This window comes from Bos indicus, chromosome 1 (genome assembly GCF_029378745.1).
Source record: "Bos indicus isolate NIAB-ARS_2022 breed Sahiwal x Tharparkar chromosome 1, NIAB-ARS_B.indTharparkar_mat_pri_1.0, whole genome shotgun sequence".
Lineage (NCBI taxonomy): Eukaryota > Metazoa > Chordata > Mammalia > Artiodactyla > Bovidae > Bos > Bos indicus.
In genome coordinates this window covers 152172913-152188563 of record NC_091760.1, presented here as the reverse complement: position 1 = coordinate 152188563, position 15651 = coordinate 152172913, and the positions used below count along the sequence as shown (strand labels likewise).

At 42.6% G+C, this 15651-nt stretch overlaps 1 protein-coding gene across 1 annotated transcript in view; it reads left to right on the top strand.

Moving 5' to 3' along the window:
• COL6A5 (collagen type VI alpha 5 chain) overlaps window positions 1-15651 on the top strand; it is a 157380-nt gene that overhangs the window by 68577 nt on the left and 73152 nt on the right. Inside the window, exons 20-28 of the mRNA XM_019964319.2 lie at window positions 330-383; window positions 4300-4335; window positions 4798-4860; window positions 7796-7858; window positions 8866-8928; window positions 10735-10797; window positions 12236-12286; window positions 12652-12687; window positions 14611-14673. Of these exons, the coding sequence (XP_019819878.2) occupies window positions 330-383; window positions 4300-4335; window positions 4798-4860; window positions 7796-7858; window positions 8866-8928; window positions 10735-10797; window positions 12236-12286; window positions 12652-12687; window positions 14611-14673 (492 nt within the window). The remainder of the gene's footprint in view (window positions 1-329; window positions 384-4299; window positions 4336-4797; window positions 4861-7795; window positions 7859-8865; window positions 8929-10734; window positions 10798-12235; window positions 12287-12651; window positions 12688-14610; window positions 14674-15651) is intronic.

Here is a 15651-nt window from a genome sequence, read left to right as displayed (position 1 = left end):
TTTTTATAATTGAACAATCACTCCTAAGTTTAAGAGAGCCTTATTTTCTTAAAATCAGGCATGCCTGTAGTAGCTAACATCTCTATGGGGAAAATCATCACATTTCTGGCAGGTGATATTATTATATGGGGAAACTAGTCATAGCAATGCATGTTGCGATATCATTTTCCTCTTTAATACATGTATACCCAATAGGGTTAATATGCAGAAATATTCTGGCATGACGCATCTGTTCAGTTTAATGGTACTTGATGTTGTTATGCTGATGCCTTTGTCACTTCTTCAGAATCTTTTGCCTTATGATCTTGGGGGAACGATTTTCTTTCCAGGGTAGAACCGGGCAGAAAGGGACGCAAGGCAGTCCTAGCTCCAGAGGGAGCAGGGTAAGTATTTCCATGGACATTTATTGTCCCTCCTTATCACCTGAAGATGCCACAGAGGCATTCAGAATATGTGTCCCTGCAGTCAACTGATCCAAGAGTCCTATCTTGACACTGTTGTCATTCGGGGTCAAGATAGCTCAGTTGGTGAAGAATCCAACTGCAATGCAGGAGACTCCCGTTCTATTCCTGGGTTGGGAAAATCCACTGGAGAAGGGATAGGCTACCCACTCCAGTATTCTTGGGCTTCCCTTGTGGCTCAGCTGCTAAAGAACCCACCTGCAATGTGGGAGACATGGGTTTGATCCCTGGGCTGGGAAGATCCCCTGGAGAAGGGAAAGGCTACCCACTCCAGTATTCTGGCCTGGAGAATTCCATGGACTGTATAGTCCTTGGGCTCACAAAGAGTTGGACACGACTGAGCAACTTTCACTTTCACAATTATTTGTTTTGAGGGGCTTTCCTATGCATTATATGATATTTTGCAGCATCCCTGGTCTCTACACACTAGAGATCAGTAGCACCCACTTTCCTGAGTTGTGGCATCCAAAAATGTCTGCAGATCTTGCCAGATTTCAGTCGAGAATCATGATGGGCGGCAAATTGCTCCTGGTTGAGAAACATTGTGATGGTGTGTTTTCCCCTTTCCACCTTCTGGAAGCTTTTAAATGCCTTTGGAGAGAGCCAATGATTTTCATATAAAAATCCTCCTCCAGTAGCTCAGCCTCTTTGAGCTTTTTAAAGAACATTAAGAAATATATATCTTCCCTGGTCGCTCAGAAGGTAAGGAATCTACCTGCAGTGCAGGAGATCCGGTTCAATCCCTAGGTCAGAAAGACCCCCTGGAGAAGGAAATGGCAACCCACTCCAATATTCTTGCCTGGAATAATCCCATGGACAGAAGAGCCTGGCTGGCTACAGTCCATGGGGTCGCAAAGAGTCGGACATGACTGAGCGACTAACACTCAGATATACTCTCTTCCTCTTCGTATAACACCAGTGGGAAAGATACATCACAGATAATAATAAATTCTTCCTGAATAAACCAGAACATTGGCGATTAGGGCTGAGCCAGTGGCAACCTTGAGATGCTGCGCACATTCCGTGTGAGATCAAGCTGAAGACAGAAATGTTGGATCTCCCCTTCTTTTTAAAGAACAGCCAAGAAACCACTTTCCCTTTGTGGACTACTGAAATTAGAGAGTATGTTTATAATGTATTAGAAACCCACTCATCGTGCACTCAGACGGAGATAGTAAAAAGAAATGACATACAATATCCTAGATTTGGTCCTGGGTTTTGGTCAAGGGAATACTGGAAACACTTGGCTTCCTTTTCTGTTATAAATTTGGAATCTTCCTGCCACTTTGAAAGCTGTGGCTTTTGCCTCTCTCTCTGGGAGAGATAACGGGTGAATGTTTTAATTCCTCCTGCCTTTGTTTATCTTGACTCAGTTCTTAAGGGAAACGGTCTCCCGCTGGATGACTTAGGCCTCCCAATGCTACTAGTGAAATTCTTTGGGACGTTGCCCTCCTCTCCACACAAGATAATTGAAATTAATCAGAGGAAGCAGGAGATCAGCAAGATGAACCAAATGCTATAAATCTTAAAAGATAAACATGTAGTTTTGTTGGTTTGAAACAGCTTTATAGCAGTCACCATCAATCAGCACCTTTTAAAAAAAGAGGTGGTGGAGCCAGTTAAAGGATTACTACTTGGACAAACCAACCATTGACTTTAAGTCACTGCATAGACAGGCGGCTCAGCTTGTTTCTGCCATCCTCACCTACTTCCCCGCCCATCTCCTCCTCTAACCTCTTTCCTCTTGAATTAAACAAGGCAACATGGATGGATATAAAGCAGTGGCTTTTCTACTTCTCTTTCACCTTTCCAGTGAAGGCTAGAATTCTCTCTGATGGTCAGAGGATCTTAAATGGATGACAAATGCTAAAAACACAAGCAAACCTAAGACATCTCTTGGGTGACACAATTTCAATCTATTTAAATTGAATTGCTGCCCCAGCTCTTGAGAAAGCAATGGATCTGTGTACTAAGAACCAGACCATTTGAAAACATGTTCCAGGCCCATTTGGGGGCTTCCCTGGTGGCTCAGATAGTAAAGAATCTGCCTGCAATGCAGGAGGCCTGGGTTCAATCCCTGAGCCAGGAAGATCCCCTGGAGAAGGAAATGGCAACCCACTCCAGTATTCTTGCCTGGAGAATTCCATGCACAGAGGAGCCTGGTGGACTATAGTCCATGGGGTTACAAAGAGTTGGACATGCCTGAGTGACTAACACATTTTTCTTCCAGGCCCATTGCCTTTGGCCCATCAGGCACAAGGAATGCTTATAGATAATAGTATTTATACTTCTAGAGCATCTAATTTGTGCCTGGTCCAGTTCAAGTCATTTTCAAATATTAATTTGTTTAATCCTCGTAACAAATCTATCAAGTAGAAATTATGATTATAGCCATTTTACAGATGAGAAAAAGCAAGAGACCCTGGACAAACTGGCCAGGATTAGAACAGGTAGTGAATGTCGGAGCTGGGGTTTGAACCAGGTTGTCTCACTCCTAACCAGCCAGGCTCAGGTTCATTGTGCAATTGCTCTGTGCCACCCAGGCTTCAAAGAGCAAGGCTGAGCTCACAGCCATCTGACTTCTGAAGACACATCCCTAACCATTGTGCTGTACTGTCTGAATACAGAAGGAATGCTATTTTATCCTTGCTTTTTAATGGAGACAGAATTACGACATCATGAAAGAGTGACTTCAAACTTTATTTACTGTTCTTCTCCACTTTCAACTGTCAAGAGTTCTGTGAGTCACATCAAACAGCTGACAGATTACAAAGGGCAGCTTCTCTCAATGGGTATTTGCACTTTATAAGCAAAGAGTACCTAAATCAAGTACTCTAATCGTGGAGGAATTCTAATCGTTAGCCAACCCGGTGGAGGGGATATTTGGTCAGGTGGTTTATTCTAAGAAGATTCAGGAGCTGGGCAGTTGAAAGAAACAGCTGTTCTGCAATCGTTTCATGGCTACCTTTCCAAATGAATGTAGGAAAAAAAAATATTTTTAAGTATTTGTTTTGGACATGAAGTAATCATAGTTTTTTATCACCACACAAAGTAGATTGATAGGTGAGATGTCCCTCCGGAACTCAGTGAGGCAGAGCTGGGAGGTGAGCGGTGAGGACAGACCTCATCATAGCTTTTCAGGAAAAAAGTTAGGATCTGGAGCTTGGGTATCTTCTTCTGGCTTAGCCACCCTCTGGAAAGCAGAGATAGCCACTAGGTGGAGAGCCTGCCCTGGCAACTTGAAGTTGCTTCTGGAGATGTGCAGCTGGATTTTGGCTTCAGGCCAGCTTTTCTCTGACGACCCTAATGGTGGCATTGTACCAGCACATGGACCCCATTGGCCATGTCCCTCTTGGAGAATTCCATGGAGTCTAACCCCTTGGGCCCACGAGGGGCACTGTGTGTCATGATGTTTCACTCTCCCCTAAGATATGATCAGGGGCTGGGACAGAGAGCAGAGGATATGGCACAGCTTGTGCTCAGGCAGGAAACCTCTGATCAGCAGACAGTACTTTGTGGGATTTGCCAGAGTGGGTGGGCATCAGACAGGTGCTCTGGGATGATCTGATTCTCCAAACAGCCTCCCAGATAGTTGCCAGGGTTGTTAGCCTAGAGCTGAGTCTGTAATGACTTTTAGATTGGTTTGCAATCAATCCCCCAAATGTTAGTTAGTAATTAAGTGCCTGGTGTGTAAGCTTGTCTTTGGAGAGGGGCTCGGGGAAGTCATTTCTACAAGCTGCCTGTTACTCTGTCTGTCAAGAGCAAGAGAAGTCGGATTGCCTCTAAGTAGTCTCCATCTAGACACCCACTCACTAACCCTCTGTCTTTTCTGATCCAGGGAAGAGAAGGCCAGAGGGGAGTCCAGGGTGCCTTGGTGAGTAGCCTTTCTCTCCTGTCCTCTATGGGAGGTGGGGCCAATGAGCTAGCATTTGATAAGGGTGCTGCAGGAAGTGCAGAGCACTGGATATGAGCCCTCCCAACTGGTGGATCCAGTGTCCATCAATTAGGCTGCCAGACATAGGACAGACCTAGAGTAAGGCACGCCTCCTTCATGAACACCTCAGAGACAGCGGACCTGCACAGTTCTGCAGACTCTGCTGTTCACACACCCTGGGCTTCGACTGCAAGACAGTGAAATTCTGTTTTAGAGTAAGCAATGGCCCGGAGTTCAATCCTTAGACAGCATGGAAGAGTACAATCCTAGGCCAAGAGGGGCACGATCCAAGTTAGACAAGACAGTTTCAGGTACCATGCCGTGGAGCACTAGTACTATGAAGAGAAAACCTATGTGGAAACTGTGTGAAGAGAATCTTAACCCTGAGAACTCATCCATCAGGGGGAACCGGGCACACCTGGACCTCAAGGTGAATCAGGAGCTGAAGGATTGCAAGGATCACAGGTGTGTTGGATTATTTATAATACTGATGATAATGCTGCTATTCTGATGGGAAGATGTAGTTCTGTATAAAAATAAAGTTGCCCCTGCCCTTCTCCTTGGTACATGTCTCAGGGATTCTGCATTTCCTTTTGCAGGTAGATGACTTTGCCCCATTTTTGCAGCTCACTGATGAGGAAAGCTTGCTCTTGTGTGTACCTGGCATTGTGTCTGCATTTTAATCATAATGAATTATTGAGACCTTAATACTTTGTCACTAATCAGTATCCGGATCAACAAATTGGTTTTACTTAAGTGAGATCCTGAACACAGACTCCCATAAAGGAAAGTTAGAAATTGGCAACTGTTACTCACCTCTTCTGAAGCTAGCTCTACAAGAGATGACAGTGCTTCCAGATATCACTGATAGGGCTCCATTTGAGGCATCTGCATTTTCTCTTAGTCACATCATTAGTGAGATGGGCATTGGAGTTGGAGTTGCGACATCTCTTTCTTTTCCATGTCAGAAATATGCCAGGGTCACCCAAGAGAGTGGCTTTAGCACAAGGGGAGTTGGTCACCTTGCTATTCTTTGGAACTCTGCATTCAAACGAGTATATCTTTCTTTTTCTCCTTTGCCTTTTGCTTCTCTTCTTTCTCACCTGTTTGTAAGGCCTCCTCTGACAACCATTTTGCCTTTTTGCATTTCTTTTGCTTGGGTATGGTCTTGATCACTGCCTCCTGTGTAATGTCACGAACCTAGACGATCATTCACCTAGAGCCAGACATCCTGGAATGCAAAATCAAGTGGGCCTTAGGAAGCATCACTACGAACAAAGCCAGTGGAGGTGATGGAATTCCAGTTGAGCTATTTCAAATCCTAAAAGATGATGCTGTGAAAGTGCTGCACTCAATATGCCAGCAAATTTGGAAAACTCAGCAGTGGCCACAGGACTGGAAAAGGTCAGTTTTCATTCCAATCCCAAAGAAGAGCAATGCCAAAGAATGTTCAAACTACTGTACAATTGCATTCATCTCACATGCTAGTAAAGTAATGCTCACAATTCTCCAAGCCAGACTACAACAGTACATGAACCGTGAACTTCCAGATGTTCAAGATGGATTTAGAAAAGGCAGAGGAACCAGAGATGAAATTGCCAACATCTGTTGAATCATAGAAAAAGCAAGAAATTTCCAGGAAAAAAGTATACTTCTGCTTTATTGAGTATGCCAAAGCCTTTGATTATATAGATTACAATACAGTATGGAAAATTCTGAAGGAGATGGGAATATCAGACCACCTTACCTGTCTCCTGAGAAATGTGTATGCAGGTCAAGAAGCAACAGTTAGAACTGGACATGGAACAACTGACTGGTTCCAAACAGGGAAAAGTACGTCAAGGCTGTATATTGTCACCCTGCTTATTTAACTTATATGCAGAGTACATCATGCAAAATGCCAGGCTGGATGAAGTGCAAGCTGGAATCAATATTGCCAGGAGAAATATCAATAACATCAGATACACAGATAATATCACCCTTAAGGCTGAAAGTGAAGACGAACTAAAGAACCTCTTGATGAAAGAGGAGAGTGAAAAAGCTGGTTTAAAACTCAACACTCAGAAAACTAAGATCATGGCATCTGGTCCCATCACTTCATGGCAAATAGATGGGGAAACAGTGGAAACGGTGGATGACTTTATTTTCCTGGGCTTCAAAATCACTGCAGACTGTGATTGCAGCCATGAAATTAAAAGACACTTGCTCCTTGAAGGAAAAGCTATGACCAACCTAGAAAGCATATTAAAAAGCAGAAACATTACTTTGATGACAAAGGTCTGTCTAGTCAAAGCTATGGTCTTTCCAGTAGTCATGTATGGATGTGAGAGTTGGACTATAAAGAATGCTGAGTGCTGGAGAATTGATGCTTTTGAACTGTGGTGTTGGTTAAGACTCTTGAGAGTCCCTTGGACCACAAGGACATCCAACCAGTCTATCCTAAAGGAAATCAGTCCTGAATATTCATTGGAAGAACTGATGCTGAAGCTGAAACTTCAATACTTTGGCCACCTGATGAGAAGAACTGACTCACTGGAAAAGACCCTGATGCTGGGAAAGATTGAAGTCAGGAGGAGAAGGGGACAACAGAGGATGAGATGGTTGGATGGCATCATCGACTCAATGGATGTATTTGAGCCAAGCTCCGGGAGTTGGTGATGGACAGGGAGGCCTGGCGTGCTGCAGTCCATGGGGTTGCAAAGAGCCGGACATGACAGCCAGCCTCAGTGCATCCCCAGCCTTTGTCGGGAAAGGAGTGATGTTACCTCAGCCCCTCCAGGGTTCTATGATGCTCAGGCTGTGAACCAAGGTGGGCCAGGGGCTCTGACCACCATTTGCCCTGAGAAGCCAAACATCTTACAGCTGCTGTTCTGGTGATGAGAAGCTGCACCAGCACCGCCAGTTTCCCCTTCCGTGCGAGAGAACCATATGAGAACCAAGCAATTGATGGGAAGTACAGCAGAAAATATGTTTTAATTCCTCTGATAGAGATCTGCTGTGAAAATGTCCTTTTGTGCTAACTCAGAACAACTTGCTTTCTCTTTTACACATTGAAGTACTTTGGCCCAATAACTTGCCACATCAAAGGAGTCCATCTGCCTATTGTTTGTGTCTCGCTTCCTTCTTCTGTGGGTTTTATTTCCTCTTCAAGTCTCTTTTCCATTTCTACCCGTTACAGAGGGATAAGGTCTTATACCCAGGCAGGGAATTTCTCATAAAAGCTGCTCCACTGAGTCTGGACCTCCCAGCACCTTCTCTTCTGAGACAAGCTTAATCATGGTGTTAAACTGCTTGAAGGGCTGGACTGGTGCTTTTCCATGCGTGTCTTTCAAGAGCAGCAGCAAAGAAAGTCACTTTTCATTGACTTCATTGCATTTTGTTTCTTTTTTTACCACCAAAGGGAGCCAGTGGACCTCCGGGCGGGAAAGGAGAGAAGGGAAGCGAGGGACGCAAAGGACCTCAGGTGCGTGACTAAGGTGGTCTTGTCAGTGGCCTGCAACCTTCCTTCTCCTCTTGCTTCAAAAACATCTTCGCCCAGAGATTATTTTATATTATCTAGATGTGGAGTCTTTGACTTGAGGATTCACTTGGGACAAAATGGGGAAAAAGTACTTAGCACAGCTCAGATCCCTTGTTCATTCCCCCTTCTTCTTCCCTGGGGTTGATTCGGAAAGCACAGACCTACTTCATCTGCCTGAAGTAAGCCTTTAGGAGAATGCACATCACGCTAACTCAGGAACATTTAAAAACCTGATACATTATTCAGGCTTTTCTAACTTTTGAAAATTATCTGTGCCATGCCTGTCTCCATTGACGAGAGATATTTGAAACTGACTCTACCAAGATCGCTTGCTACCCAAATTTATTTGATTCCAAAGTTCAGCTTTGAATTCATTCCCTGAAGATACTTGGTTCCTGAGTTTCTGATGGTGAATAATGAGAGTGTGTATGAGAAGAGATTCATATGAAAAACGTTCTGAATCTGTTCACTTTTTCAGTGCAGATGGCGAGAGTCTAGAAGGCAAGGGTACCTGTGTTTGCTTAGTGATCTTCCCACCGTGTTTGTGAGAGACCTTTTGGCCCCCTTTGCAGGTTCAGGACACATTCAGCATCCTTTTCACACACGTGGGTGGCGCAGAGCACAAAAGTGACAAGGACAGCACCATGTCTTGTTCTAGCAAGATCAATTCGTTACAAAGTTGCCACATTCAGAAATAACGTGTGTTGTGTCTGGGGTGCCATTTTCATTTCTCACTAAGGCCCCATCTGGACTAGCCACATCCCTGTAAATGAAGACTTGGGCTCCTTTAACCAGGACTGAAGCCCAAGGCGTCTGGTTTCAGGTTGGGTCTCTTCTTAAGCAAGTATCAAGAAGTCGGTAGAAATGACACAAAGAAAAGCCAATCTGTTCTGACGGATTTTGTATGAGTTGCTACAGTGCCAACATCTGTGTTTCCTGTTTTCTTTCAGGGTGCTCCTGGACCAGTGGGAGAGAAAGGGAGTGTTGGAAGGCCTGGTCCTTTGGGGAAAAAGGTAAATTCCTACAGGTTTCAAATGCTGAGAAAAGGGGAGCCCCATTTTTTTGATTTTCATGTTAATTCTTCACATGATCCTGGCACCATCAACTACCGATTTTCTGCAATAAATTCTTTTCCTTCCTCTGTGAAATCGCCTCATTTCACTAGGAGAGACACGGTTTATTCACCTATCATAAAGCAACTCTGATAAACTCAACTCCCTGGTTTTCTGAATGCATCAAGGCACTTGTGGCAGAGTCGGCCAGGGACATGGGGGATGTCAGAACTCAAATCTGTTCATGCATGCAGTCCTCTGTCTAACTCAGCCTGTTTCTTGGAAGTGTCCTTCCTGGAGATCCCTAGAGAACAGACCACTGGCCTGTTCAGTATCTCACTCCCCTGCTCAAAACCTTTAGGCTCCTCCTCCAGGGCAGCTTCACGGGCCTGATATCCATTCAGTCATACAGGGGGCCTCACTTTGAAGGCACTGTGCTTGACTTCATGCTCCGCTTTCACCGTCTGGAAGGTCTTTGCATTTGGGCTAAGGGTCCATGCTTCCATGTGGGTCCCAGAAATTATATCACTGGTCCTAATTTCCCAGTGGCCCTAAGGAAAATCTCCAAACTTTCCAGTAGCTTCAGTTCAGTTCAGTTCAGTCGCTCAGTCGTGTCTGACTCTTTGTGACCCCATGGACTGCAGCACGCCAGGCCTCCCTGTGTATCACCAACTCCCTGAGTTCACTCAAACTCACGTCCATCAAGTAGGTGAGGCCATCCAGCCATCTCATCCTCTGTCGTCCCCTCCTCCCGCCCTCAATCTTTCCCAGCATCAGGGTCTTTTCCAATGAGTCAAGTCTTCGCATGAGGTGGCCAAAGTATTGGAGTTTCAGCTTCAGTATCAGTCCTTCCAATGAACACCCAGGACTGATCTTTAGGATGGACTGGTTGGACCTCCTTTCAGTCCAAGGGACTCTCAAGAGTCTTCTCCAACACCACAGTTCAAAAGCATCAATTCTTCTGCGCTCAGCTTTCTTTATAGTCCAACTCTCACATCCCTATATGACTACTGGAAAGACCATAGCTTTGACTAGATGGACCTTTGTTGGCAAAGTAATGTTTCTGCCTTTTAATATGCTGTCTAGGTTGGTCAAGTAGCTTAGAAGGCTCTTTGACCCTATTTAATTCTAAAGCTTCCTCCCTCATCTTGCTCCTGTGTAGCTGCCCCGGCTTTTCACTTTCCCTTCCCTTTTCCATACTCATTCCTCCCTTGGTCCTTCTTCCAGCTCGCACAACTCATATTTTAAGCCTCAGCATCCCTGTTTCCCTCCTTTAGGCAGCCAGCCTGCCAACCCCACCAAGTCTGACTTAGAGTCCCCTTCTCTCTGCTGCCATGGCACCCTGAACTTCATCATGTGGTGTAGAATCGCCTAATTGTCTCTCTTCTAACCAGTGTTCTTGATGAGGGCAGAACCATCTCAGCTGTGTTCAACAGTTCCTTTTCCAGGACAGTAAATAATTGCTGGATGTGTGAATAAATCAGCAAATGAATTCACTCTCCCTGGAGTAAATTTTCCGCTCTTCCCCATCCCCATTAGTCCGTCTAGGGCATGGGAAAGCAGTGCTGAGTCCAGCCTTGGGCTGTGCTAGTGTTTCCTACTCGCCTTTGGGAACATTATCCATTGTTTCCTACACTCCCTTTCCTTACTGAGTACTGGACCCTCACGGAGAACACAAAGTATCCCCAGCAAACAGACAGAATGTCCTATGGTGGAAATCAGGCATGATTTTTACTGATCTGAAGCTCTTCTTGCCTCACTCACTAGGGAGAACCTGGGATTCCTGGAGATCCAGGGCCAGCGGGGCAAGTGGGACAGCGAGGAAAGCAGGTACGAGGTTTAAGAACCCCCACCCTGTCTCAGTTCCGAGGGCTCAGTGAAGGGAAGAGGGCTGATACGATCAGTTCAAGCAGCTGCGTCCTGAAGATGTTTTGGGACCTCCGAGGAAGATGTGAGGACATTCCTCTGGCTCCCTGCAGCTTTCATTCTGCAGCTGGTCTGTCTGCTGAAACAAGGGGAGAACAGCTGTTAACAAGGAAAGTGGAATGCAGAGAGGATAACGGATGAGTTCAGTATGTTAACAACATATATGGCCTTGTAAGTTGCAAGTCAGGACTGCCAATTTCTCTTGAGTTCCTGCAAAACTCCAGAGTGATGAGAAGAGGGGAGGATCAAGAAGGATCAAGAAATAGGGTATCTGTTTTAGTATCTCTGGCTGTTCCAGGATCTCAGTAGCTCACTGAGCCACCAATATAGGAAAAATTTTATTTTCTTCTCAAAAATAATGTTTATTAAAATGTTGCACATAGATATTGTAGAAAATCGGGTAAGCATAAAACATGGGAAATGGGGAAGAAAAATTACCCATAATCCCACCATTTTGTAATATGTAACATTAATATCCTGGGATACCAAAAAACTTCTATTTTTCCCTATTAACACTGTATCATGAGCATATTTCCAAGTCATTACATTTTCCCCTCAGTGTTGCTTTTAATAGCTTCAAAATATTCTACTGAATGTGTATGTACCTTAGCTCATTTGACTGATTTCTTATTGCTGGATATGCAGTTTACTTTCTGTTTTTCACTGTTTTAAATAGCACACCAATGAACATTCTTATATGTAACTAAGTTTTTGGATGAAGCCAAAATTAATTTCTACAAAGAAATTTCTAGAAGTAGCATAGCTAGGTCAAGGAATATGTACATATTTAATTAAGGCTTTAAACCCTATTGCAAGATGCCCTTAGGAAAATTCTAACAAGGTATGAATTGTTGTTATTCAGGAAAAGTCATCACTTCAGGGCATACATACCAACAATAGTCATTGTTCTTTTTTTCCTTCATCTTTACCAATTTTATCTCATTACTGTTTCAAATTGCATTTCTTTGGTTACTAGTGAGGATAACAATTTTCCATATGTTTATTGGCCATTTATAATTCTTCTTTGAGGAATTCCTCACCCAGTGTTCTTTGGACTAGCTCTTAATTTTCCAGGAAAGTAACCACTACTGATCTGTCAGTCTAAATGGCCATCCCTCTGCCTCCTGCAATGTCTGAAAAGCAGAGCTGGCTGGTGAAGTACCAGAGCTATACCAGGAAGTGCAGAAAACTAAGCAACATGCATATTTTAAGAGTTCAAGGTCGTCAGGCCCCCTCTACCCGGAAGTCCCCAGGGCTTTGCTCCTGACACCATAATCTCCCCATTATAAGTTACAATTAATTTTCACTCTTAAGAAACTGAAATAAACTCATATGTTCACAGGGTGACTATGGCATCCCAGGCTATGGTCCTATTGGAGGAAAAGGAGTCAAGGTAAATATGGAAAACGGTTATTTCTTTAATTGGTCAAAGTCTGTTACTTGTGTCCAGCTCTTTGTGACCTCATGGACTGTAGCCCACCAGCTCCTCTATCCATGGAATAGTTTTGTTATGTTACTTTCTTGATCAAACATCTTCTAGAATTCCTCATTGCCTATCAGCCTGCATTTGACCTCCAGGCAAGAATACTGGAGTGGGTTGCCATTCCTTTCTCCAGGGGATCTTCCCAACTCAGGGATCAAACCCAGGTCTCCTGCACTGCAGGCATATTCTTAACCATCAAACTTAATAATAGAAGAAACGGTTATACTATAGAAATGGTATGTTGACTTATTTATATTCTTTGCTGAAAATTGCAGGGTCCACGAGGATTCCCTGGAGATATGGGCCAAAAGGTATGGTGCACATGAACTTGTCAAACTTGCCGTGATCTTGACCTTCTATATGAGAAGGAGGATAAGTCAGTAGATCTGAATGAAACAGAAAAAAAAAAAAAAAAAAAGCAGGATAATTGGTTGCCTGAGCTTCATGAAAGGAAGGACCATACTTAACTCCTATGAATCCTTAAATTGGAAAAGATGTCCTTCACTGCCTGATTTTCCTTGTCTTGAAACCCTACCTCTAGGTACCCTCTCAAGTTCACTCCTTTGTCTTTTTCTTGATTTCTCTGCCCTGGTGATCTCATGCAAAACTCTTGGCTTCTGCTATTGTTCTTTGCCCTTCATTATCACGGCTTCACTTCCTCTTTCCTGAAATATTACAAGAGTCTTCTCATTGGTTTCCTACTTCCAAATTTAACCTGTCTCAGTTAGTTCAAAACACTAATGTCACCTGATTTTTTCCAAGGTATAGCTTTGTTATGTTACTTTCTTGATCAAACATCTTCTAGAATTCCTCATTGCCTATCAGCCTGAATTTGACCTCCAAGGGCTACGACCAGACGCCCCTTCCAGTTCAATCAGAGTAGCTCAGGTTATATGTGTTCTATACACTGGAATTCTGTGATAAGATTTCTTTTAAAAATCTTGCAAATGAGCTTATTTACAAAATAAACCTAAAGACACAGAAAACAAATGTGTGATTACCAAAGGGGAAAGTTGGGGAGTGATAAATTAGGAGTTTGGGATTAATATATACACTCTGCTGCTGCTGCTGCTTCTAAGTCGCTTCAGTCGTGTCCAACTCTGTGTGACCCCATAGACGGCAGCCCACCAGGCTCCTCTGTCCCTGGGATACTCCAGGCAAGAATACTGGAGTGGTTGCCATTTCCTTCTCCAGTGCATGAAAGTGAAAAGTGAAAGTGAAGTCACTCAGTCGTGTCCGACTCTTACCGACCCCATGGACTGTAGCCTACCAGGCTCCTCCGTCCATGGGATTCTCCACACTCTACTATGTATAAAATAGATAACCAACTGTATAGTACAGGGAACTATACTCAATATTTTGTAAAAATTTTTAAGGAAAAAGAATCTGAAAATGAATATATATATATATGTGTGTGTATGTGTATAACTGAATCACTCTGCTGTACACCTGAAACTAACATCATAAATCAACTATACTTCAAAAAAAAGTCAAATAAATAAATAAAATTATCCTGTCTAGAAGAGTGGCTTCCAATCATTGATGGAAAATATGGGTGAAAAAATAGAATGTCTAAGCTAATTGACTCAACCTCAGTATAGGAAAATAGCCAAGTTTTGAGTCCCCGTAAACGTGCTTTTAAATGATGAATTACCAAAAGAGATTCTTTCTAGGTGCAGAAGGGTACAAGTAGGGACGATATAAATAACTTGTAGGATAGGAGTTCTCATTGTAAAGGACCAATTTTCTAATTTGCTGATAAAGAGAAAATTAGCATATTTCAATTTACAGATAAATGTGAAATTAGCTTATTGATTAAGGGCTAAATTAGTTTTCCACCCAAGTCAGAATAAATTTGTTTTTACCTTTAACTTTTTGAAAAACGACTCAGGAATTTAGGAAGTAATTCGTTGTTTGGTACTTTATAAAGTCAGTACCCCATATGTTTTCCTTGATTTTCAAGCAGTTCTCTCTAGGTATTTTTAGTCACTGATGGAATAGCCATTGGATTTATATTTATGCATAAATATTTGTGTTCTCAGACAATTAAAATAGTTTGGGGAATATCTAAGTGTGTCATTTAGACTTAGTTCTAAATGCTAAGAGGAGATATATTTAATGTTTAGTATGTGATATAGTTACAAAATCAATTAGGTTTTGGTTTGGAGAGAATTATTTTCATATTTTCATAGCAAGCATTTTAACATCTTGATGTCTTATATTTGAATCTTCAGGGTGATACTGGTGATCCTGGAATTCCTGGGGGGCCTGGACCCAAAGGATTTAGGGGATTCACAGTAAGTGGTCTATAATTGCAGAAATAATAAATATTTCTTTGAAGATCTGGCTTTTATGTTATAATTATAAATGTGGATTGTCAATCCAACCCAGGGTCATCTGAAATGCCACTTCCTAGCTGCATGAACTTCAACACAACTTTTCAGGGTCTCTATTGCTGTAACATGAGAGTTAAACCTAAGGACACCAAAAGTCACTTTGAGCTCCAAAATTCTATGGTTGCATGAATCTGAACTATTTTAAGTTTTTGCAGATTGATAACAAGCTATTCCAATAAATGCCAGTGTCTTCCAGTCTTTTCTAAGACATATATTAAAGCCCAGATTATTAACCCTGTGAGTGGAAATCTTCCACTGTGAAGAAGCTGACATCTTCCCACTGTGTCCTGGAGCATTTTCTGACTATTCTGATTCCTAGAGCCATGGTCACTTGAGGTGTTCATTTTAAGGGAGTTTGTTGAGATGTTCTAATAGCAAAGTGCAGAGTGTTATAGTTATTGAAAAACGAAACGCTGAGACAAGCATCCTTTCATTTTAAAATTGAGTGTTATATCAATGATCATTAACATTGTGAAAGAGATGTAATTCAGTAGATCCAATTTACACCTGGCTGGATATTTTTCATTAGCATCTATTTCCATTACCTTGAATTATGGGGACTGATAAAGCCAACTCATGTCCTAATGTATGTGGGGAATTATTTTTCTTGTTTGATCCTTTGAAGATGGCAAGATTTTATTAGATCTCCACATGCTCTACTATATTTGCTTTTTAAAATGCTAATTCTAGCTTATAATTGATTTAGATTTAAATGCACAGCCAGTGCCAGAGCAAAGGATGTCACTAGATGAAGAGGCTAGGAAGGAAATGGATGTTTACCAATTACTAAGAATGTCTATTTAAAGAGCCTCTTGAAAGTGAAAGAGAGGAGTGAAAAAGTTGGCTTAAACCTCAACACTCAAAAAACTAAGATCATGG